We start from the raw sequence: 26,933 nt of genomic DNA, 5'->3' as shown, positions 1-26,933 counted from the left end.
TCTAAAAAGACATGCCCCAGAGAGTCGGACATACTGGCTCTGAAGGTGTTGTAGTCCAACCTCCCACTTGAAGTGGACCTGTTGCCAACACTGGACCACATCAGCATGGCTTTGACTAGCATGGGAAGCCATTTGGGATGTGTACAGAACCCATTAATCTTCGGGAAATTAAGACGTTCTGGAACTCTTCTTATACCTTGTTAGTTTTTTAAACATGTGGAAGGTCGATACTCTGAAAAATATTATCATTTGGCTGTTATGCCATTATTCATTCATTAGTTTTTTAGTAGACTGATTGGAAAACTTTCCCACTACCTGTTTGTATGAAATTCTGCACATCAGTGCTACATGTATGGGACTCATGTATACTCACAAATACTTTCGCTCATATATTCATCACAGTACTGAAAATGTTACAGATAGTTTTTCTCAACCTTAGGCCTGAGCAGCTCCAGGCTTTTGTCAAGTTTATACCCAGAGATGAACTCTTTGGCTGCGCTCCAGATCTTTCAGACCTTGAGAGAGGTCTGAAAGCAGATTCGGCTGAGCTCCCTAGCTTCTACACAGCCACAGTTACCTTCCTGTGCAGGGTAGTACTCAAGTTCTGCTTATGTGAAGGATAAGAAGCAGCTCCTGTTTCACTGACCTTGTGTACAAACTGCTCTACTCTGGTTTGAAGTCCCCAGACCTCAAATTTCACAGTCACAAGTTTGTAGGAACACATAATTGGCTGATGGGTCTCTCTCCAGCCTTCTTTTAATTGGCCTCTCCCAGTCTTCTGTGACTTGAAATATTTAGGATCCTGCAAAATGAAGAAAACATGCTGAGAAAGGCAGGAGAGTAAGTCCTGTTTGTCAGTTTGCTAAAGTAAATGTTCTGATAAGACATAAAATATGAAAACATGCTAAAAAACATTATGAAAAAGTAATATAAAATTGACTTAAATAAGCACTAGGACATACTAAAATCAAATCCTGTCTTTTATCCAACAGCCAGTGAATCGATGGCAGCGTATTCTTGCACATGCTTTGACAATCATATCATCTAGGACATTTCCTGCTATAGGAAAATATCTTATTGCAAGTCGTTACAATACAATGCACTGCAAGTGTTATTTATGGCCTTTGGAAAAAAACAAACGTTGCTTCTTCAGAGCTTGCTTTTCCCCTGCTCCCTCGGTGTGATTTACTAGTACTTTCTACCCCTGCCTGTCTTCCTGAAATCATGTCCAGTTTGAGCTTGGAGCTTTGACACATCAACACTGATGTGACCCTGACAACGCCGTTTTCAGTTTTAAGTGGACTCGTATATCCAGGTGGGCAGCAAAGTACGAAACTCCTCCAATTTAGCCATCTCTGGTTACAACTGAGTTACGGTATCTTTGGGCAAAACACTGAATGACTAATTTCAACTCTGTCTCTCTTTCACTAACTGGAAAAATCAAATAAATTGGTGTTGAAATTACAACAGCAAGACCAAAAAACCAGTAAGGACATTGGTTCATCTTTAAGGTTTACTTTTATCCATACAAGATACAGTTTTATCTATCAAAGTGTTATTTTCCATGTTGGTATAATTCCATCTCACTTTATGTCCAATCCTGCTAATTACATCTTGTAAATAGAAATAATTTATGGTTAAAGCTTGATTTTCAAAACTTGAAAAAAAAATGTAGTTTCAGTAAATTCATAGTGGAGCTTCTAAAATCTGTCTTCAGGAATAACCCCTCGTGCTCATCTGCGTTGCCTTTCCCGAAGCTGAGATCTGGGAAGACCTTTTAAACCCATCCTTTGTTACAAAAGCAGTTAAATATGTATTTAAGTACGTGCTTAAATTATGTGCTAAACGGAAGACAATTAGAAGAAAAACTAACAAATTGATAAGACTACTCTGATCTTAATTTTCTTTCATTTATTGTGAGCTTATAGATCATTCAGCGTTCCTTTTTTCTAATGTTTAGTTATCTCCTGACTTGGCTTCCGACTTTATCCATAAACTGAAGCTCTGTCATTAAAGCCTCTTTACAAAGCTCTAATGAGGCGATAAGTCTTCCTTCTCCGTGAAAGTCATTGCTTTTATTGCTGACGTATTCTTTTCTAAATAGAAACTTTAAGCTCGCAGTGTAATAAGGTTCCAGTGTTAAATCACCATAAAAAACAATGCATCATCATCATATATCAGAGCAACATACCACTGTATATCACAACTCATAGTCACATGCTGTTGCCAATCTTCTCGCTCAATAAAGCTTGATCGCAGATTGATCTAGATATTTTCTGGTTGAAAGAGTTGTTTTATAACTGATTATTGCCTGAAGCAATCAATATAAAAATACTAATAAACAGAAAAAAATGAAAAGGGAAGAACTAAGACATAGTATTCAGAGAAGGAAAAAAGGAAAATCAACGGAAAACAGTTTAACGTACGGAAGGGTCTGCTGTTTCCTACATGCACATATGGTGCTAGTGTGATGGAGCCATTGCCTTGATTAAGCACTTCAGATACGCACTTTAATAATACTGAGTATTATGCAGAGATACTTTATATCCCTTCGGCGATAACCAGACCTATAATGGAATAACTTCAACGCAGTCCAAAGGGATTTAATGTAATGAATTGGAGTCAGTATCAAGCATTCAGAATTTATAAATAAAAATTATATAATGAACAGCTACCCTGCATGACTGCTCAGTCATGCATAAAACTTGTGTCTCGTTCAAACTGCAAGAGCCCTCTGGATGCTGTGAAAGCAATGTTTTGCTTTGTTTTGTTTTGTTTTTGTGAAGTTGACCCAGCAGGCAAGGGCGTTCATAGTGGAAATCATTCTTAAATCAGTGGCCCACAAATAATTCACCTACTGCAATGCAATTCATCCATGACATCATTCCTAGTTGCAAATTCCTTTAACAGCGCCCAGAGACGGCACCTTTGCTTCCCTTAATCATGTCCATTTTTCTTGAAGGACATGAAGTTTAGTCACAAATTGTCTGTTTCAAGCAAAGAGCCAGGCAATGACGGACAGCACGGGCAACTTACATCTAACAGCTTTTATGGGAATTCCTGCCTTTCTGAAAACTTTAACATATTGATACTATAAAACTGTGGACTGATGAATGAAAGCCAGGAAACAGAAAGAATTCAGAGGAATAGATTTCCAGACTGCTGTATGAAGGATCAAGATGTTAAAGATTTTACTGAGTGCTTGCTCGGGTGAGCTAAAACTCAAGGATTGCGTATAAGCCGAGTAGTGGGACATAAGATACACAGCAACATTAAGCGAAGTGAACTTGAGAGTTTAACCTCTGGGCCATCTATTCAAAGGGCAGGAGTGTTTTACAGAGGTGAGTCGTTATCATAAGTAAAACTAACATCACTGGGCTTTTTACCCGGATGCTAAAAAATTAGGTCTTTAAAAAGGCCTTGGACTATTTTACAAAGACACAAATTCTGGCTCAGCAATTGTTTGTGCTACGGTTCACACGAGGAAGTATTTAGGGGAAGAATCTCTATATTTATGTCTCTATTTTGCACACATTTACACCTTTCCTAGGCCTCTGCTATTGGCCACAGCCACAGGGCGCATACCACGCCAGAAGGACCTTTGGTGTGACCAGGACTGCTGATCTTTTGCTCTTCAATGTCTGATCCAAAGCCCACTGAAATCAATGAGATCTTTGACATGAAAGCCACAACCCAGAATGATGTTATGTGCTTCAAATTGCCAGATTAAGATTCACAGCCTGGAATCCTTTCCGCAATTAGGCATATAAAGTCCTTCTAAAAAAAAAGTGAAGCAGGGATGATAATTTTCTATTAAATGCAAGTAGAAATAATATTGGTACACAGCACTGCTGCTCCTTCGGACTTTCATGCTGTAGCTCACTGGTTAGGTTAGTCAGGTAAAACAAATTAGACTCATGTGCCATGCTCACATCTCTCCAGGTCCCAGGAGGAAGCGCTGAGCACCTGCCTGTACTGGATCATGGCCATTCGTTACTCCTCCTGCGAAAGGTATGGCAATTTGCAAAACGTATACCAGAGGCACCAGGGTAGAGCAAAGCAGCGTACTCTCTAGGCAGGAATATGTGGCACACATGAGTTTGAAACACTTCTGACAGTGACTGGAAACCGGGCGAGCTGATCTTTGGTCTGACCCCATTTTGTTTATATCATTGATTTTGTCTGTGCCTTATTTTTACTTTTAGCCACCCGTGCCTTCCTTTCTAGAGAGGCCATCATCCAAAGAATACTGCGTCTATTCACTGTTTCCCCCTTAATTTGTCTACTGGCAAAATCCTCAATCTGTTTTAAATGTAATGGCATAGCTAAAATCTTCTTGTTTAAATAACCTTCTCGTCCTTTTATCAGACACAATTTATTAGGAAAGCCCATCTGGCAAATCCTTTTGCTACAGAGGAGCAAAACCTACTCTGTATTTGCAATACATTATTGCCAGGTGCAGAGTGATTTAAAAATAGCACTTCTGCTAACATAGGAGAAACATCATTACCCATGAGCTGGGCTTATTTGAGAATAAAATGTAAAATTACAATAAAATAAAATAAAGTAAAAGCCACAATGTGATGGATGCGGTTTCAAACATAGCACTCTCCCAGTGTTTCTTACTTAGGCCACGTCTGGCGGGTCCTGGCTCAACATGCTTATTGTTGGAGATTCCATTATTTAGCATTTAGCATTTATTTACTTGACCTTCCTCATGGACTGCAGACGTCATGGGCATCAGATGCAGAATTGTAACCCCCTTTCCAGGAGGCAAACACCAACATGTTGACAATACGGCACTGGGTTGTTGCAATGCCTTTTCAGATTTAATTCTGAAATGTAATTTTTTACTTAAAGTTAAACAATGAAATACATTCATCGTTTACAGAAAACTTCCACATCTGAATGGGCATGCTTTCCCTTGGCTTTGCCATGGTATCAGGCACGATGTGAAGATCCCATACTATTCTGCAGCTGACACCACCACCTCCTTGGTCTGTATGCTGGAAGCCTGCATGGAACATCTTGTTCGCCTTGTCACCGATCCGTCTTGAAAATGACTTGCTGCTTGTAAGGCCATTTTAGCATGGGAAAAGATCCCCAGGCTGAACACGTTCTCCAGAGGTGAAAGTGCATTGTATTACGCCATACATCCTATTCTCTTACTGGACGCTACTCAGATGTCCCAGAAACAAAGACTCTTCCTTCCTTTTAATGCACGGATTTGTTTCTTCAGACTCCTATTGCAATATATTCCACCACTGTGCTTTTGAAGTGCAGTCAGGTTTTTTTTTCCCTTTACGCTGACGACCATTTTGTTTGATCTTGAATTTCAGAACCAATCCTTCATGGTTTTAATACATGTGATCTGGCATTTCACCATCAGCTGTAGTTGCTAGGTTTTGGATTTCAGCTTACATAGCTAGGGCTCTGGAAAGATTTGTTGATGTAAAGATGCTACTACAGAGATTCATGTGGAGTCATTATTTAAAGGCTTTTTTTTCTCTTTTTGAATTTCCATTAAAATGTATTTTCTGGAAGAGCCAGCTAAACGCTTCAGAATCGTAAATATTGGGACAGTTCTGAGGTGTTAAAGTATGATAATCCAGCCAGCCTTTACGTAAGCTCCCAACTGAAGTTAGTGAGGAAAAGGGAATTCTCATCTGTTTTTGCTATGCCCTGTACTGAAGTACCGTACCAACACGTTGCACGCATTCACTGTGGGGGCTGAGGCAGCTGTATTACTTCCACTACCACAGTTTTCTGGCTCTGTAATGTGGTAGAGGTTTTGTTGTTCTGAAAGCACCTGGACAGTGGTAAGCTGGACCTATTACAGTGCAGCTGTGTTAAAGTCAAAACCGACAGCAATCGAAGAAGAACACTGCAGCAGCTGCGTGAAATCTCTCTGTTTGGAGGTAACTTTAAAAGTTTATTCCATTTGTCCGACTCTCAGCTGCTTTGTTATAAACAGGAAACGAAACACTGGTCATTCTGAGAACTTGAATACGGTAGCAAAGAACATTTTGCTCAGTAGCTCATGTCTACAGTAAATGTTTCATTTCAGTGAATGATTCACTCGAGGCCCTCACTCTTCAGCGTAGCTCAGTTTTATTCTTTTCTGTAATTCAGATCAATATATGTGTCTATATGGGGAATACATGGTGGCTGGTGATACATATTCATTGATGGTAAAGTCACAAGGAAATGACTTTACAAAATGTACAACTACTCTTACCTGTAGGCTTGTACATCCTCTATAGAGAAATGCAAAATTCTGTATTCAGTGTAATACGGACATTCAGATTTGGAAACATATGTGACTCCTTACAGAAAAACAGGCAAACCTGTTAGTTTGGATCTAGATTTGGAACCTCACATTTAAACTTCTTAAAAGTTTAAGGATTTGTAGGTCCTTGCTTGTGAAAAAAAGCTTTATTTAAGATGTGGCAGCACTGTTAAGTATTCTGGTGGCTACTTCACAACGAAGTTTGTAGATGGCCATTAAGTTAAAATTAAGTCATCTGCTCTGGGATGCCCAGAATTGCTGCAGTTATACCTCCTCCAGCCTTCTACAAGGGCAACTCTTTTGACAGCAGAAATCAGTATACCTCCACGAAGACAGAACTGGACTCTGTGCACGTGTTTGTAATAGCTAACAAAACTGTCTTCCGATTCACTGTTTACTTGGTGATTTAAGTCCTTTTTGTGCATACACTGACAGATAAGCCCTCCATTCGTAAGGGAATTCAAATCACTTGGATGATTTTGGCCAAGAGATCACTCAGTATTATTGGCAGAGGTTCCCTTAAAGCATTCCTCAATGAAACAACAGCTCTCCTTAAGCCTCCAGCTAACTATATTTTTTACTTTTCAATTTTAGTTAATATTTAGAAGGAGAGAAAAAGCAGATGTACACAAAATTGAATTCAATCATTTTACCAACCGTCATGACATTTTCATGGAACGCTTGTCCTTTCTCATCAGAATCAGCACAAGTCAAAATGAGCTATGCAATTCAAATGGAGTATTATACGTACGAAGATGTTTTATACATTTTGACTTTTTATGTGTGAATCATTATTATGTAAGTTCCAATGGAAGGAAGAATATAGATCTGTTTATAAGATTCACGTCAGGGCAACTGAAAAATAATCTTTTAGATCATAGGTGCTAGGAAGAAGAGAACGGTTACTGCACTTGTTTGTACTGAGCCTGATGCCGTGGGTCCCGTGGATACCTCCTGACCCCTCCTGTGGCAACGGCAATATTATTACCTCTATTGACGATATCGGTGCAATGCATACACAACCATATCTTCTGTCTATAGGAATGAGAAAAACAACACTAAACCTGCTATGGTTCGTTCTGTTATAGTCGATGAGTTATTTGACGCGCTAACTCAAAGAAAGGTTGCAGTCAGATTGTAGAAAGGGGCTTTTCATACAGAGGACTCTGAAGAAGATAGGATGTTGACCCAAACAGCTTATGAAGGATAACTGAACACTTTGAAACTAAAAATAACTGAAATCACAAATACCAGCTTAATAGCAACTATGTAATTAGTGCTGGCTGATCACACCAGAAATCACCCTCGACAAGCAGGCTCATAAGCACTAACAAAAAGCAAGCAGCGTAAGTAGTGTGTGAAAGGTTTAAATTATTTAAGCTGCTTCTCTAATACACAGTAATACAACTAAATAATGAAAATTGCAGTTAAAAACTGAAGTATATTTTTAATTGATGAGAGATGCGCTTTTGTCAGGATATGAAAGAAATTTAAAGCTCATTTCTAGAAGACACTAAGTATGCCGACCCTGATACAGAACTTGCTTAATTTTAAGCATGTGAAAGATCCATCGAAATGAAGAGATTACTAACATGCCTGAAGTTAAAATCATCCAGATTGGTCTTTCTGGATGGGAGTCAGAACACTTATCCTGTGGGATCTAATTCTTAAATCCTGAGGAATGTACTTCAATTTTAATCTTTAAACTTAGTATCAATTCAGATTAAATGCTCTAAAAGCAGCCAAATTGTTGTTATTAGTGTAACTAAACTACCTTTCAAAAGCTTACAGTAAATGGTTTTCAGTTGTCTCTGAAACCGTTATTTGGAAAACACAGACCGTTTCTCATTTACATACAGTTACTTTTTTCTGCTGCTCTGATTGAAAACAAACGGAAATCACATTTACAAACATTCAAAGTCTTTTTATAGCCCCTAAATTATGAAAGAGGCCTCATCAGAAATTGGAGTTTGGCTTCATATTAATCATACGGTAGCATAAAAAACCCCATAGTTTGTAAACTTCGGAAGATACTGAATTCAACTATTATTAATTCAATATCAATTACAGCATGTGCACAGTTAAATGCTAAGGTGTTCTTAGTATTTTGTATGAATTCTGAAAGAGAATTTGGTAGCCAACATACAAATCATCCATCAGTACAGAAAAAACAACAGATGCTGGGCTATTTTTGTTGTTTGAAACCATTTAAAATTTTGCTTGGAATCAGGTCTCTAGATTTGTCTTTGAAATAACAACACAAAGACTCTGAAATTCTTTTCTCGCTTAACATGAGGCTGTTTTTCTATTATCGTGAGATTAATCATATGGAAATTATGCTTAATAGTCAGCTATTAAAAATGGGAAGGAAAGCTGAAAAGCTAGACGTTACCGTCACGTTTACAATTTCTGGAAGTGCACACACCGAGATGAAAAATCTTACATGATTTCTTTAAAACACAGTCAAATGCAGCGGTTCATTCCTAAATGGAACCAGAAGACCATGGAGTTCAGGTAAGATGATGGGACCAATAAGCTGTTTCATGAGGTGTTATGTAATTTTTGGTACGTAACAGACGGCTTTTGTTATCTAAGGACACTAATAAAATTACTTTTCGTTCTACTGTAGACCCAATTTTGTTTTATGACCCATACATAAAATTTGAAATAGGATCTATAATTGGAAGATAACAAGTACCTGACTTTTTTAGTCTGAAACTCATGTCTCCTATGGTATAGAAATATATTCATTGGCAAGTCTTCATTTTCTATCCTAAAAATGATTATGTAGTCTCGTTTTGTATAGCCAAACAGCTGCCATACTCATTGCCGGCTATGAATATATTCTTGGCTCCAGAGGCAAATCGTATCTCCAAAATTAAATGCAAGCATAGATCTGATCATTCCTCTCTAGCTACTTCTTGTGAACCATCATTTTTCAAGTCTGAGGTTAAAACATTGAGACCTCCTCTTCACTTGCACGGTGGCCGCTGATTTCAAAACAGTGAATTGCATTGACCTAAAAGAAACATGCTCTTCAGAGATGTGCGCTATCAAATATACATGGGAGCAATTTCCAAGGGAATTTTAAGAGAGTGAGTGTGTCTGCTGCCACTGATGCTCATTGGCAGATTTACCGCAGCACGCAGTACGCTTCAGTCCCTCTTGGTCTTGTGTCATGGTCGCCTCTGAGCAACTGTGCATCAACCCTATTCTCACTGCAGCATATCTGTCCTTGGCCTGGGCTTAGACACTTCGCGTGACTTATTAGTTGGGGCGGGATGCGAATAAGGACAACAGTAATGTTTAAAACTGCTCAGACCTGCAAACAACTGAGCTTCACGATTCAAAGAACAGTCCTTTTCTACCCTGAATGAATTCAGCTGAATATCAAAGGTCTGGTCCAGGATATGTTCTGACAAGGGTATGAAAGCATTTCAAAAGGTTGGAGGAATCATCCGCAAAAGAAAGCGTCAGGCAATCTAGATCGAGAGGTTGCTATCAGCTTCTCCTCCCATCAAAAGCTTTTTAAATACTACCGACCAGCAAGTTTTCATACAAAAATAAAACTGTTTTGATTCTTGTCAAGGCTTCCCTGCAGCCTCTTACATTCCCTTCTTCACCATTTCACAATCAAGTTGTCTCTTACCTCTGATTCTTTGTAATAGCGCTCAGGAATTTCATCGCTGGCAATATCAATAAAGCAAACTTCTCGCTCCAGATCTTTAGCTTCATTATCAAAAATCTGCAAGAGTTAAAGAAATTCAAGACTGTAACAGAACACCACCTTTACAAAATCCACCTGGAATAACGGTTACGAGCCATTCTCAGTGACTTGAATAATGTATTTTAGGGTTGCGCCTGAACAGCTTCTGACGTAAGATACCGAAGTTTTTGCAGGGACACAGTCACATTCTCTCGTGTACCGCTTACATCAAAGGAAAGAAAATGAGTGTTCTCAAGATCATATATAGGCAAGGTGTTCCTAAGCAAGGTTAACAACAGTTTGAACGAATGATGCCACAGACTTTTTGGGGAACAATCCACTACGTCAGATCAAGAGAGAGTGGACGGTTAAATGCAACACGTCGCGTTCAGCACTTAGTGCTCACACCACTGGTCCTCCTCGCACTTTTTGGAACGGAGGCTTCGGTCACAAGTAGTAAAGTCAACAGCTAGGATTGGTTTTACTGTGTTCTCTAATCTTTGAACTAGATTCCATCCTGTGTAAAAAACCTGACTTTCTGGACTCTGGTTGTTTCCAACCTTTTCAGCCCAGGGACAAGAATGGAATGCAGGTGTGTCGTGTGAACTAGTCAGGAAAGTTGCCGTTACACCAAGAATCAAAATGTGGGTTGAACTGCCCTCAGTGGAAGCTGGCAACTTCCACTATCCATTTGTGCACACATAAAGCTTATTTTCATTTTAATCCTTTAGGACCCGGTTTTGAACACCAAGTCTCTTGTTCTACGCAAGGGAAATGATGGGTATATTTTGAAAATGCCCGTAGTATACTTCTGTGCCTGTGTCCATAATTTAATTATTTAGGCATCTTAGCGACCCATGTGATTTACGTTATGTCTGCAATAAATTTCTACTCGTGATTCTGGGACTTGGAAATAGCGACTAGTTAAAAGGCTATCATGAATTAGTGCCATAAAATTCAGGGAAGTTGCGCACACGCTGTCAAGATCAGTAACAAGCTAACGATGTGATTTTTCCTTTGGGGCACAACGTTCTATAGCTAATGTTTCCAAGAAGCATAAATATTTTTGTTTTCTTTTTTAAAATAAATGTAGGGAACGCTCTGTTAATTTAATTTCATTTCACCCTAGAGGAACAGTTAAAAATACAAAATGCCAGCAACTATTTGGTATCAAGAATGCTACTTTATTGTTTCGGAAAGAACTGCGGCTGCCCATGTAAAGCATTCAAAGCGAGCAATGAACTACAATGAACAAGTACACCAGCTGGTGAGAAGACACCGCTCAGGAAATCACAATTCAAATAAATGAAAAGCTGAAGTTTGACCGTACAATTTTAACTTGTCTTGGTAGTTAACAGTACTGGAATAAACCAGGCAACACTGAATGCTTACTGAACTGGATATAAAACGTTAACATGTCTGAAACTGCAGAAGAACAGAACAAAGGGAAACTCCAGTCTGTTTTTATTTGTGTGCTTATTTTCCTTCTCCAATCCATGTTTTGCAAAAAATAATGCTGATTATTTGAACAAATTGGAGCTGAGAGATCCTTCCCCTGCAGTGCTTTTTCTTAGTTATTTTAAAAAATGTACCCCTGTTCTATTATGTTTTATACATATATAATATAGGTTGCTTTTTATAAGGTTCCTTGCTTGCTTTTTTCCTACAATTCAGATATAGAGAGCAGTCCCTTGATGAAATCAGTTGAGCTATTTTTGGAACAAGATGCATTTCACCATAATCTCTGAGCTTTAAATAAAATAATAGCGATTTCTCTTAAATGGATGTTACCAGGTCAGCTGAGGCTCTGAATCGGTACGTGGTTTAAGTACAAGCCTAATAAATTGAAGCACACGCATATCTCTGCACATTTGCAAGGACCTAGATTGGGACTATTACCCAATGTCTCATCTGAAGAAACGTGCCCTGCTCTATCACAGGCTTGATCCACATATTGCACCTCTAAGTAATATAGTTTTAAATTCTTTTTCTCTCTTTAAAATGCTTTCATAGAAGCGGGGATGACAGATGCCTTTGCCAATCTGTCAAAACCAGGAGGAATTTTTCAACCGTTTCAACTACGCCTTATTTGCTGCTTAGGCTATCTCTGACCGTTTCCTCCGTTCCAAAAGTTTGTTGAGTGACATTCTCGCTTCCCTTCGCTGGCAGAAGTTGTCGTCTAATCATTTATGCTTCTCCCCTTCTTAGATTGTCCTCACAAGATTTGCAGATAGAGACTTAATCTTCTCATACTATCAGCAGTAGAAAATAAGAAGTCATTAGAGAACAAGACTGATTTCTTTCTTAGCTCCAATTCTCTTATTGCCTCTCCTAGCCACATAATCTGGGATTGTCTTAAAACCTGTAGGGAGGATGGGTTTATTGTGCTTGTGATCAAAGAGACTAGAGAAATTTAGAAGTTTTAAAGGAAGAGATTAAAGGCCACGAAAAGAAGCATAAGGCTCCCAATCTGTGCAACTGTATTTGCAAATGTGCAGAAAATGAATGGTGAGAACAATCTGTATCCTTAAGAAGATGATGTAGAAAGGCAGAATATTAAATATTATATTGGAAAGAACTGGACCGGCTTTACATTTGGAAGCCAAGTAATTAACTGAGATTGAAACACACAATCAAATGGAAAACAAAGAGTAACATTCAGGCTGAAGTGTCCTTTTTGCTGTGGGTTTTGGGGGTTTTTTTTGGGGGGTGTGACAGCTTTTCTACAACAGACAAACATTTATACACTAAGAGGAATGAAAACTCATCATTATTTAGACAAAAAGTGGAAGAAAGGTTTTAATTGTGTCATCTTTACAATCGTCAATAGTTTCTTTTGGGGAAAATTTTCAAAAAAAGCCTGGCAGATGATTCTAGTACCTCAGGAAAGAAAGGTCATACGGGACACTGCAGAAATATAAGTGCTGGTGTATTTAAATTTCCTTCCTTTGTTTTCCTCATGGCCTACAATGACGTGTCCTAGCACATACTTTGCTGGTAACTTCTCTTCTCCTTGGAGCCAAAGCCAGAACAGAAAGTCAGGTTATGAGACGATGGCAAGTCAACAACAAATTGAGTATCTTTTTTCTACAAGCTCCGTTCCCGTTTTTCTTCTTTTTCTTCTATCTTCAAAGGTGCTGGCTTCAGCCTCATTCAGATGTAGCTAATCGAAAATTTAACCTTTATGGCCAATCACCACAGCTGACCTGGTTTGGATATGAGTAGTATAAAGCCAGACCCAGCTGAATCCATTGATTACATTCACACTGGCAAACTCCTCGCTCATCTGCACTGCCAGGACTCCCGAGGGTCAAATCTGTGCCTGTTTGGCTTGGCTGTGTTCCCTAATATACCATTCACTCTTGTGATGCTTTTTTTTCTATCATCACGAGCGAAGAAGGTACTCAAGGGACTACCAGCTGGAAAGTTGTTCTTCTCTGTCTTTACTGCAAAATGTTTTTCCTACCAGCCTGCGCGGAAGGGGTTTGTGGTCAGAAGGCTGTAATAAGGCAGGTAAATCACATTTTAAACACTAATACGTACAGGACATAAGATTTCCTGTGGAAACAGTTAAATAACAGGTCAACTTAGAAATAAAGGCAAGTTGCTAGAGACAAAAATGATAAGGTAACTTATATAGAAAATTCAATACTGTAAACAAACAAGTTTGAAAATGGATGTGGTTTTTTCTGGAAGCTATTTTTTCCCTCCTTCGTGAGGCTTTAGGTGAGAGAAGATCTCTATGCTTTTCTTACTTGTTATGTTAGATCCAGATAGTCAGCCACTGCTGAGAAATGCAGCTAGCACAGAGAAATGAAACAGATAAGAGCTAAAAGGGTTTTTTTCCAAAAAAGGAGAGCACTCCTAAATTAATTACAGGCAGGTAATACGGTAGCAAACATGATTATGATCCCATGTGCTAAGTAATCAGACACCTGTGCCCACCTACAAACTTAAGCCACAATGACCACATTGTTCAATATACAACACGCAAATGTAATTTATTGAGATGAGAATTTCTACGATAAATCAAATTTCCTCTTCTATTAAATCCTTCTTTGAGTCAATACCTATGCCTGAAAGCGTTGTTCTTCCCTCTCTGCCTCCCCATTTTCCCCGCCCTGCCAACAAAGCCAACAGGCATCCCCCAACAAACTTAAATCTTGACTTTACAGTAGCTGGACATCACAAGATGACATCTTAGTGGGATAGGTAGGTTATGACGTGAATGGCATGACAAAAATATCTTTAAACATTAGAATTTGAAATTAAATTACATTTATCTCTGCCTTTCTCACTATTATATTGATTCATTGTCACTGAGCTTCAAGAAAATGGAAAAAATACAGTATGCAGCTAGAAGAGCCCCTGAGCTTAGATGCATATATGCAAAGTATATGCTCCTTTGTTAATTCAAATGTTAATATTTTAGTGAAGCTTTTGGGTTTTCTCTGTATTTTCTCTCATCCCTGAAATGTAGTCTAACTATGCAACTTGCAGGTATTGAGCAATTTGTCTGATGACGAGCGCTTTCTGTGAGTAGAATACATACGTAGCCATCATTTGTAGGATGGTTTAAATCTATATTTCGTAGTATGTGAAAGTTAGAGGTATAACCGCAGCAAGGACTGCAAGAATAAGCTTTTTCTTTTTTTTTTTTTTTCCTTTTAAAAAAGGGAAAATCCGGCACAAAACCTTCTCTCCAACTTGAAATTCTAATCTCCTTAGATTGCCATCGTCAGAACTACTGGCTAGTCTCCAATTTATTATTACAGCATCCTTTCGCAGGTTGTGTCATCTGATCCACTTGAACTCTCAGTTTTCTGAAGGAAAATTTGGCCTGAAAGAAAAACCCACCTACTCAGAACTTCGTCTATGGAGTTTTATTCAGCGTGTAACTTTTCCGTAAGTCATGTTCCAACCCCAGTTACCCCCAAAGTCTGTTAATTTGCTTTTGAGATTTACTTGGGCAAAGATGCCAGGAAATGACCAATTTCAACCTGTTCACCGGCTAAAACTATTTATGCGGACACACATAATTGGGAGCAATTCTTCTGTGGAAAAAGATCGAGTCTCTCCCGAGAGCAGTAAATTTGGCTCACTGAACAGCACGGGAATATCACTGTCTGCCGCAGAGTGGAACTCACAGAGGCAGTTACATATTTATCAGCAGCCTTGCTCCCTCCTCCTTTTTATCTCCGTGTCACGACTCCTCAATTATTCCACCTCTTATGAAATATCTCATTTAGCTTTGTACTTTCTGAACGGAGAAATGTATTTTTATGTAATTATGTCAAAGTAGCTATGCTTCCCAGACCATAATACACTATCAATAATATTTACTGGGATTAGTTTTTTTAAAGTCACATCTATTCAAGTGCTGGATTTACTAATTAACTTCAGTAGTTCATTTAGAAAAATCAAAAAGTAGAGGCACAACCATATTACTTGTTCACACTCTCTGTCAGTATCGGCCTTATCTTATGTTCTGCGATAGCCATATGTGCTTGGGACATGCTATTTGTAGTTCTGTTCAACAAAAAGAGAGCTCTTCACACAGAAGGAATTTTAGGCTAACCTCTCCACTTGTTCGCCTGTATTTTTTGAGCCTTATTAGAGGGGGAAAGCTTCACAAAATCAAGATATTCCATTGCAAGTTATACAGGAGACAAACAGATGCTCAATACCGTCATACAGAAAAAGTCCAGGTGCAAATAAAATCATCCCTAAAAGTGACCCCGGCTTTGATTTTGACGTATTTTGCAGTGACGCCTAGCAATCCTTTAGACAATTTACAGAATGATATCCTGGAGTGCAGTGAGGCTAAGCCAGGGCACAGCCGAACCCATTTCAGCTGAAATTGGTGTTTCATGGCAGTTTCCTTAAATAGTGAATTTACATTTAATTTACACGCGCTATATTGAAGTTTGTTACAACCTAGTTTCATGTTACTAAGATAGGAGACAAAAAATAGGGGAAAAAACCATCCTAAAAAGAGCGAAACTAGAAATCGCTTTTCTTCTTAGGTGGCCGTACCTAAAATTTATTTTACTTTAGTCAAATGATTCACAGCCCACACTTCAGAAATACACACTAAGGATGAAGCATGACAAATGACCCAATACTGCATCCTCGGTCACTGGTAGGGCTGCAGAACTAGAACTCACTGTCAGGAAAGGATTTTCTCACTGTAAATGATGGCACTGCAATTTACATAGGTTGCATAGCAAAAAAATATCTGCTCTTAGCTGGCTGGTTTTAGCGTGCTCAAGCTATTAATGTGTCAAATGATACTGGTGTTAATTTACAACTCTGTGGAATACAGAACTGCCTTCTTGTTTTCATTTGGCAAATGGCCATTCCGAGATGCGCATTTTCAACATTATTATCTTTGAAAGGCAAGAAACACATTGATAATATATTTTTCTCTTGATTGACAAAGAATTAGTGCTGTAGCTCGGATGACTTTATCACTATTACTGAGACATATACTCACAAAAACGTTCCCAATGATACCCATACTTTGTCATCCTGAAATATAACTCTACCTCAAAATCTTTACTCCACACCTTCACTAGTCTTAAGAATAATGTTATTCTTGCTAATAAATATCACGGCCCCTTAACAAAAAGACAGACTACGCTATTTTAAGATCTTGCATGTTATTCTTTAATAATCAAGAGCCAGCCATTGAGTTTTCCAGAGCAAAATGTTACGCTACAAAGAGCAAGGCACCGTGAAGTTTTACATACAGTGAATTTCCATTATTGACAACTCTTGGGTTATTTTTACAAGCTGTGCTTTTTTACTTTCCCCAGACACTATCAGATGGTAAAAATTCACTGCCCAAGTATCAGCAGACATTAATTCTGTGACTAAAAAACCAAACCAAACCAACAAAACCCAGTCAAACATAACGATCCTTCTGCAACAAACAGGAAAACTGAAATGTCTCCGTGACTCAGTGCTTTGCTTGAACAGCGTCTGCCCTCACTTCGCCCCTGCTCTACCTTCGGCTACAGATGGCTTTTTAGAAATTTTCACCAGGACTAGACTGTGACATGCAAGAACAGACAGGGTGCTGCAGTGCGCGAGATCATCGTGCATTGATTACAGCAGCTATTAGAGCCATGCGGTGGATCCTTTGTAATCAACAGAAAGCCTAAGTTGGTGCGTTCCCCACTAAAATTAAAAATAAACAAAATGTATGTCTGCAGTGTACACTGAAATAGTAAGAATAGAGATGGGAGAAAAGGGAGAGCAATACACCCTTTAGAATAAAATTAGCCTTATGTGACATAAATACTGACCAATCAATAGACTGTTAAAAGAAAACAGTATCTGCCCAAATAGAAAAAGGTTAACAAAGTCTGTCCATGAAAACCACAGACTAGTCATTCATTCACAAACAAGCAGTAACTTACACCACCCCTGCCTGTGATTCCTGACCGTTTCATTCATTAGATAACCTTAAGAATTCTCTTGTATTTAACTTACGGTTTTAATATTGAAAATACAGACTTTGTGGATCCGTATTCAAATTCCCTAATTGCTCATTTTTCTTACGGGGAAAAAAGCGTGCGCTGAGCGATTATCATGCACTTTGATAGCTTGTCTGTGTTCACTGAAGCTGCCTGTTGCAGGCACCTGCACCTCCCTCTTCCCCGCAGTTCCCACTGCAACCTTGACTTATGTAAGCAGCTGAAGATGCAGTAGGGAAGCAGTATTTTCACGTGCTCTACAGATACCACCTACAGTGTCATTTACATGTCGTAATTTAAAATAAAAGTAAAATAAAAATAACATTTCTCTTTAAACTAAGAAGTTTACTTTTTAAAAGACCCGTAAGAGGAAAGACTGAACGGCCAGACTCATGGGTCTAGTTTCTCACAGTATTAGCGAAGCTATAAAGCTGCAAGGTAGCAGTGACAATATTTGATGTACTAACACGTTCACCCAACACTGACTCTGTTTTTCTAAGAAGAGAGTTGCCATGCGAACATCTAGATGCAATACAGCAAAATCAGCTGCGCTGTAGCACTAGAAATCACAACTGGATGGATTTATGGCACTGCACTACTGCCATCTACACAAGCTTCATTAGTGTTTTATCTAAATAAAGGGGTTTATTGTCCATTGTTCTTTCTGGCAATGTTTGTATTTGTGCAAATCCAGTGCAAACTTCAACAGATGGGACAACCGTGCTTTAAGCATGGGCCAACACCAGACTGACGGGCACCTGCCCTGATCAAATCCTTGAAAAGCTGAGGCAGAACAAAACCTAGTAGATGTTGTAAGTGGTTTAAGTTTTCCTTACAAAGCCAATTCTTTGTGCTTTTTAATTTTGAGGAAGTGACTTGCAGAGCTGGGGGCAGAAATGTTAATGGATATGTTCCTTGCTAGAGGAGACCTGGTAAAAGAAAATAGCCACAATTGTAAAGAATAATTGTTGGTAGTTTATTTACAACAAAATGCAAGGAAAAATACAATATTAAAAGTAATAAATAACTCGGAAAAATCAGAAACTAAGTGATATAGTGCTTTAAGCACATTTAAAATACGTTAAAATGATGACAGAGTCTTAGACATGTCTTAGACATAGAAAAGTCAAGTTCCAAAACAGATACCGTTATCTTTCACTAGTTTCTTCTATCATGACAATTGGAAAGACAAATCAGGACGACTTTTGCATCAAGATATAGTGCGGTAATTAGGTGGAATTTTACCAGGCAATGCAACATGTTAAATAAAATAATTCTAATAATATACTAGCCTGCTAAATGACAACAGGAACCTGAGAGCATTTATATTGCTTTCTTCCACTAATCAATGGAATTAGCTTTAGTATCCTAATATCTAATTATTGCTTTTTACAATCAACGTCTACTTTATTAGATAGCATGGAAATGAAGAATAGATCGGAGTTCAAAGATTTCAAAAAACCTGTATGGTCTCAAAAAATATATCTAGACATAGCTGAGTTAAAATCAGACATGCATTATTACCCTCATCACTGTAATATTAGTATTCATTCAATATATTTTGTGTTACGACTGCAAAATTTACAGAAGTATTTTTTGGATTAATTATTTCTTCATCAGCCAAGGTTGATAATTGCAATGAAGAAAGATATAGTGTACCTACAGAAATCTATAGAAATGGATGCTGTTTTCTGTTGTTTTCTGACTGGGCAAATGTAGCAAAATTTAATCTAAACTTGTCTGATACAAAGGAGAGATACACTTCACATTTTCTTAAGTGATGTTTAAGCCTACCTGTTGAGTAATAGAAGCAAGTTCAACTCTTAGTCCTAGTTCTGAGGTGTTTGGTTTAACAGAAGTCTCTCCACAGGCTCAGTGAGCTCTCTCCGTATTTACTAACCTTCCAGCATTTCAGTGCTGTACCAGACACATCTCTGTCACCAGATCAATGTCACTGGATCAACAGCAAAAAAATGCATATCTTCCACTGATTTATTGTGTTCACACTAGCGAATAGCATAGCCCTCTGAATTACAAAGTCATGGAAATTAGGGCTGGAATGCAGCCCTCGAATTCAGCTTCTCCTCCTCAATTCAAGTAAGGGTCAATTAAACCTGTTAATCTTGGTAAATACTTACCCAGTCTGTGACTCGGGTACCTCAGTATAAAGGTAATATATTACCACCCCACTGGCACTCTGGTAAAAATTACATTTGAAGAGCTGGATTCAAGCAGAGTAGAGATTCTTTGATTTACATCATCTGAGTATCCTACCTCTGTGTTACTTTCATCTTAAATTCACTGGTTGGGTACTATTCCGGGCTTGATTCATAGTATTTTAGCCACAAAGCTGACACAGGGAGAAAAATTGAAAATTCACTGATTAAGTAGCTTCAGTTCTTCCTCTGTTAGGCATTGGTACAGAACGTGTCTTCTCACTGCTCTCATTGTAACGTACCAGAAAACTAGCCTGCACCCTCCCGAAACCAGAGGTGTGGGCTTGCTCTGAATTAAAGTGCTGCCAAAAAGCAGAAGTGAACATTAAAAAAGTGCATAAATTACATAATGCTCATATAGTCGGTAATGTAGTGCACTTCCCTTCTTTCCTCTCTCACTGATCTGGATCTGGCTTAGACCAGCAGTGACTGAAAGTTGTTGGTATCTGGTGGCTAATACATGATCTCTGTCATGTTCCCACTGGGAAAGTGTCTGTATGCCAAAAACATTATTCAAAATTATACCTTCTTCTTTTACGTGTAATTATTCTGCCATACGCAGTGCAACAGCTGTCAGCCTTATTAACAGGCAGGCCCAAGGCGGTTAGGGAAATGTACCTCCCATCTGGAGAACAGAACACTTCAGCCTTAGTAAGGCTGCTAGAGGGACACCCCTGGAAACTGAAAGGCTCTGTGTCTCAGACCCCTTAAAATCTGCTTTACTGCCTTCTTCTTTCTCAAGAATGAGTTTAAACGCTCCTCCCTTAGGTCTCTGTATTACAGATCAATTTTCCAGACATTTTAACCTGTATTTCACACCTGTACAAAACTTCTTCCCATAAGTCTGCAACAAATTGCTGTTTAAATCACACCGAAATGAAGTGTATCGAAACATATTTGTGTATTCATCCACGGGTTGAAACTTTACATGCCGGGCTTTATCGAACATTATTCTTTTCTTGCAAGTTGTATGACTCTGCTTTGCTCCCCGTCAGGGCAACAAAGTCTGACTGACCTCCTGCCTTCTACTCCCGAGCATCTCCCCATCAGCAGCTGCTGGCTACTCGCTCCCACCCTTCCTCTAGCCAGGATTTTGCAGAGTTAATTATCCTTTTCATCTCTAAGCTCTGAGAACTTTGGAACTTTTGGTAAGTGATTGCCAAAAGCATCACCTCAGTAGTCCAGCCATTGTTCCCTGGAAGTTGTTTACTGAGATCTCTCATCTCTGACCATTGTTTAGTTTCCTGTTTGCTCTTCCTAACAGCTCCTTTGAATTCCACCCCCTTGACTCAGAGAGAATACTCTGAAACAGATAAAGTGGAACACAACTACACCGAACAAAAAAAGGGTAATCTTTTCTTTACTCTCCATAAACGTTCATCGGGACTAAATTCACATAGGTAAATCATGTGTTCGGAGAAGTAACAAGTAGAACGTCAGATGGAGAAGGGAAGTTGTGTACACGGATCTTTCCTCTCACAGTGCCGCAGAGGTAACGACTCTGCAAGCTGACAGGCTGCTGGTGAAGAGGATACCCAGGCGGGTGCAAAGACACGAGCCCGGTTAGGCCTTTTTCCCGGACTGAAGGACCTACAACCCCCAGCTACAGAACATGAAAGGATGAAATAAAATTTTGCAAAAGCCGTCATACTTACAGTGTCGTTGCTTCCTTTGTTGTCCTCGTATTTTGTCTCTATATGAATGGAGAATTTAGGCAAAAATGAACACTGCAACAAAAGAAAGATATGTTTGACATAAAAAACATGCCTTGCTTCATCGGCTGACATAGTCAGTACATCCTGTTTGGTATCAGCTTTCTTATTTTTTTCAGATTACTTCAAGAAAAAGGGTAAACGTACGCAGAATATAAGAGCAAAGGTTTTTATGGTTCTGGAGGAACGTAGAGATCCTGTCTAAAAGCTGAATACTGTAATGAAGGTATAAGTAAGTTAGGATAAGTACTCTGGAATAACTAGATACAATAGTTTTCCTGCTCGCTGTACATAAGAGTACAAATGTTCGTGGCTTTTTTTGTCTTGTTGCAAATTCAATTCACTAAGATCTCGAGAACAACTAGATATTCATCATCATAGATTAGTCTATTCCCCACATAAAATAATCCAAGGACGCTTCACTAGCTGCAGGTGCTAACCAAATAGCCAACAATGCTCTGACGTGTGAGGGCTTTTTTTAATTTTCAGTGAGAAATGAATTTTAGCATAACTTCCTATTAATGAAATTAAGATGGATTATGAGCTGCTGTGGAAATTCCTTTACGCTAAACCGAAAGCAATCTTTAGATAATAATGCAAGAAAATTAAGAATGCACAAATGTTTTTCTGTTAAGGATAATATTTGTCTTTTACATGGGAATAAATTCATTTTTCTGTGGGTGGTTTAATTCAGTTGGCTTATCAAGACTAGAATTTATAATACTAGGCAACATAATTCCAGCAGAAAAAATATTTCAAATATCTTTTCTTTAGCATTTCACAGTTCTTCTTTCAAATCAACTTTTCAGATAGGCAGATAGAGTAGATGTCTAAAAAACTCCGAAGGATACTAGTTCAGCATCTCAGTTATCAAGTCTTTTCTTGCATTAACTGCCAGTGAAACTGAAGTGCCAGTTCCTTGTCTGATGCATCACTAATACCCTACGGCAAAGTGTCTTTGTGAAGACTATGACTATTTTGTGTGCTGTACGTACAGATTATACAATGAGGACATTATGATGCCTCAGTGTTCACACTGCTGTTGGTCCAAGTTTGGACTTGACAAAATTTGGGGAGTTCTAAGGGAGAGGCTGATGACTAAGAAAAGAGGTGATTTAGAAGGCAACAAAATTGAAATGAGAGGCCAGCTCCTTTGAGACTGCAGAAAGTATATTCCTGATTCCATGGATATCGCCCAACAAGCCATTGTTCAATCTTCTTCTGATCGCAGGATATCTAGCATTCAATGAGCACATCTAGAATCAATCCTTGTTGAAAAAAAAAAAAGAGAGTGAGAGAATTTTGCCAGAATAAGGTTCTGGTGCCGTGGAAGGCTTCTGGTCAAACTGTCTTCCCATTAACATAATGAAATACTCCGATGTAACATGTTGGTGCTGCAGATGCCCAGACCGCACGGGCTTCTCTTCAGATCCTATAAATGTTTTGCCTTTTATTAAAGATTTCTGTGGAGTAGCACATTTATGAGTTTCAATCCAATCTGAACTGTGACTAGCTCTCAGCTATGCAACTTGTTCATTGAGTGAATATGTGGGAGGAAAAAAAGTAAAAAAAAAAAATATCAGCAGTATGTGGCACGCAGGATGGGGCGAGTTCAGCGACAGATCCGCTAGCTCCTACTACCCATATTTTGCGGGCAATTAAACATTTCCTATGGATACATCTCAGGAAGTGCCAGCTGAAAATACACAATATTTATAAGCAGTCTGTCAGAACTGGGGGTCTTGTAACACAAATTAACACAAAAAAAAAATCCAGATACTCTCCCAACTGAGGTTTCACCACGTATCTCAGTATGTTGCTCCTACTCTGGCAGACATCCAAAGGCATCTGCAAACAAAAGCCTTAGCAAACAGTGGGCACTACAGGGAAAGAAGATGAAAAAAAGAAGAACCAAGGTTTGTCATAAGGTTCTAATTTGTATCTCCAAAATTAACCAAAAGGTGGAATGCACATCCTTGAACGAATTAATGTCAGCTGGAAGAAGAGATGAATAAAAGAGGTTGCTTAAAAGAATTCTGTGATCAAATGTTCCTAGAGTAAGAAAAGTTATAAATGCGATGTTTCAAAAGATGGGGAATGACCCAGGAGACACAGGGGTGCCAGCACGTCCTAAAACAATGTTTGACGTTGCTCCCAGGATTTGTATTCAAACGGCATAAACCAACATTCTAGTTGCTTTGCGTGTTTGCAGAAGAACACGGAGGGTTGAAAAGTAAATTACTACTGGAGGTGGATTATGAAAAGCAGATTTTGGAAAAATTTATAACCTAATGACAGACATCATCTACCGCAGTTTTTAGAGCATTTGGAAAATAACTACATTGGTGCTAGGGTGGTAAAAACACGGTTATTGATCTCAGAAGTTTAGTATGTGGCAGCCTTGTATTTTACAAAGATGCATAACTACCAGGGTCACAGTCCAGGCGCACAGAGCTCTTGCTGACAACCACCTAGACCTCTGCATACGGGCATCCTGTGGGAAGGCATCCTTGAGGAAACGAGAGGAGGCCGCCAATGAATATTTTGTTTTATCAGCAGTTACTAGCACTGCTCACTGAATGCAGTAACTGGTACTGCGCTGCTGAGGGCTCAATGCTCAGGTCTGAATAACAGCTTTTAGAAACATTCTCACTGAAAATGGTAGAGATTATGCCATACTATCTACGATATACTAATTGTTTAGAACAGTTATTAGGAAAACACAGTTTATTAGCATCATGTCTGCATATTTATAGAATCATAGAATAGTTTGGGTTGGAAGGGACCTCTAAAGGTCATCTAGTCCAACCCCCCTGCCATGGGCAGGGACATCTTCAACTAGATCAGGTTGCTCAGAGCCCCGTCCAACCTGACCTGGAATGTTTCCAGGGATGGGGCATCCACCACCTCTCTGGGCAACCTGGGCCAGTGTTTCACCACCTTCAGCATAAACAATTTCTTCCTTATCTCTAGTCTAAATCTACCCCCCTTTAGTTCAAAGCCATTCCCCCTTGTCCTGTCACAACAGGCCCTGCTAAAAAGTTTGCCCCCATCTTTCTTATAAGCCCCCTTTAAGTACTGACAGGCTGCAATAAGGTCTCCCCGGAGCCTTCTCTTCTCTAGGCTGAACAACCCCAACTCTCAGCCTTTCTTCATAGCAGAGGTGTTCCGTCCCCCTGATCAAGGGGGGATTTCAAGGTTACTGCTCCAGGCCATGTTTTACTTACATGTTAGTGTATGTTAAGTATCTGCCCTCTTGATTTGAGGACCAAAATTTTAATTTCTTTGCTACACAATTAAATAAAATCAACACTCCCTAAATAAGATCTAGTAATTGATAAAACCAGAAAACAGAATGACATCAATGATCTATTACTAGCGGAAGGGTCATCAAGACTATAATGCTTGAGCAGATTGAGTATCTGGGTCGGAGCTTTGTGAGTTCGCAAACTTTTAAGTTATACAGTCTGAGTCTAGTGGTTTGTCGGAAACCTCGGTAGCTATGGAAATTGCTTTGACTATGCTGACCTTAATGGCTCTGGCCAGTGCAGTTCTCTCAGCTCTTTTAAGCAGCAGCAGGATCCACCACAGCGCTTGGTGCTGCTTTCATGGTCCCACTGTCAGCAAACTCCACTGACAGAAGGAACTTCAGTACAGCATCTTTCATAGCCAATACAACGCTAACACCCTTACACCAAAACAGTTCCTCACCCCTGGTTCTGATCAAAGCATCTTTGCTTATGACCTAACTACAGAAATTCAGGAGTTGTTGGATTGAGTACATTTTTCAATACTCAAACACATTTTTCTTTGTTGCTTTTAGGTCACAGTTTCAGGTACAGTGGAGGACAAAAATGCAGAATATGAAAAACCTTTGTGCTGTTGATATGAAGCATGGCTACAGTTGCAGAGGAAACTTTGAATAAAGCCAAATTCCAGATCTCTGTTCTACCTTGCTATCAAAAAATATCTACTATTTTCAACCACTGTCTGGAGTTTACCAGCAATGAGTCAGATCACGATACTTGGAAATGCAGCCATTTCGTATATCGAACCTAAGGCTGCATTAGGCTGCCTGTAGCAGCTTAGCAAGCCACTGCTTGAATCTAGTTGTTCTTTCCTGTGACCCAGAATCTAAACTCTAATTAAAAAAAAAGATCTTCTAGTCTGGTATATCAAAAAAGAAACATTAAGAAAAGACTAAGGATCTTCAGAGTATTATAGAAGAAGAATTATAAGTGCCATTTACCTCAAGCCACCTCATTAGAGAGCAGAAAGCCATTTTCTGCACAAAGCTATCAAAAGTCAACCTCCCTGTGTATTTAGTATAAAGGCGAGGGCTGTAACAATCTAATTTGAGATTATAAATGGTAACCTGAATTTACCCCAAATGAAAACTAAAATTCACCAAAAAGCACTCCATTGCAAATACATCTCTCAGAAACTCAACTGACTGGCAACCACTGGTTTAGCAGCTGTGGGGGGTCTCGCCGGCTTTCAGGAACACTTAGCAGGGTCCAAATTTTTGAACGTTTCACAGAATGTGTCTCATGATTCATCAGCTGCACTCTGACTAATTGGCAGAGGGCTCTGGCAGAACCAGAAAACTGTTTATGCATCGTTCAAAAGACTTTCTTATTCATCATGCAAGAAGTTGTTGGTTTTTCCCCCCCTTCTTAAGTGGCTGCGTATTTACTTAGCCAGGGATTAAAAAGTGTTACGCAACAGTCAGAATCAAACTTGGGAGTGAACGGTAGGTAATAAATCTTTTAGTAGATTTTTTCTTTCCCCAAAGCACCACTCCCTTTCTGCTCGGCCTCCCCCAGGGTGTGTGTTCTTCCAACACAAACCTGGCAGCCGATCGATACACTGAGCACACACAGGAATGCACGGGGCACTGTTTCCAATTTTCCATTTCACTATCTCTACAGCTTGCAAGGTTCCTCTTTGAAAGAAATAGTGGAAAACAATGTTTAACTTGAAATTAGACTTAAATTCTACATAATAGGACAAAGTCTTCAGAGTCCTAGTGTCTTCAATGATAAGGTTTCTTTGTGTAAAGCTCTCAAAGGAGGTGTCTCAGACTGTCCAGTATACCTCCTGATTTTTTTTAGATGTGTTATAAACTCCTTAAAAATTTGTTATAATCTGGTACACCTGTGACACTCAAACAAATAAGGAGAATATTCTGGGGGGTTGGTTTGTTTGGTTTTTTTAAAACTGTCTATATTTGGCACCCCTTTTGGAAGAACCAGGAGAGGTTTAAAGCTGAAGAGAGTAACCAGTGAAATAACCGGAGTCTGTAATAGTAATTACCACACATAAGCATGGGTATTTCCAGATTAAAATAAAGTGAAATGAAAGCAGCATACGGAAAACACAAACCGCAGTTGCATTTTCAATTCACCACAGAAAACCTCTTGAAAAATGAAAGGCCTATTTTTAGCATGATGATTGATTAGTGTTGCCATAGCAATAAGCAACACTTACAAGAACAGGGAAGAACCTAAGTATGCCAAAACACTATGC

At 39.0% G+C, this 26,933-nt stretch overlaps 1 protein-coding gene across 2 annotated transcripts in view; it reads right to left on the bottom strand.

The window, feature by feature from the left end:
* The window catches only part of PITPNC1 (phosphatidylinositol transfer protein, cytoplasmic 1), an 88,659-nt gene that overhangs the window by 11,026 nt on the left and 50,700 nt on the right, over positions 1 to 26,933 (bottom strand). For both annotated transcript variants that reach the window (XM_009323673.1, XM_009323672.1), the window contains exons 5-7: positions 21,348 to 21,419; positions 9,939 to 10,034; positions 647 to 802 (exon numbers count right to left, since the gene is read on the bottom strand). In XM_009323673.1, coding sequence (XP_009321948.1) covers positions 647 to 802; positions 9,939 to 10,034; positions 21,348 to 21,419 — 324 coding nt within the window. The remainder of the gene's footprint in view (positions 1 to 646; positions 803 to 9,938; positions 10,035 to 21,347; positions 21,420 to 26,933) is intronic.

The sequence above is a fragment of the Pygoscelis adeliae genome, unplaced genomic scaffold, assembly GCF_000699105.1.
Source record: "Pygoscelis adeliae isolate BGI_AS28 unplaced genomic scaffold, ASM69910v1 Scaffold75, whole genome shotgun sequence".
NCBI classification, from domain to species: Eukaryota; Metazoa; Chordata; class Aves; order Sphenisciformes; family Spheniscidae; genus Pygoscelis; species Pygoscelis adeliae.
This window is presented reverse-complemented; position numbering and strand designations above follow the sequence as displayed.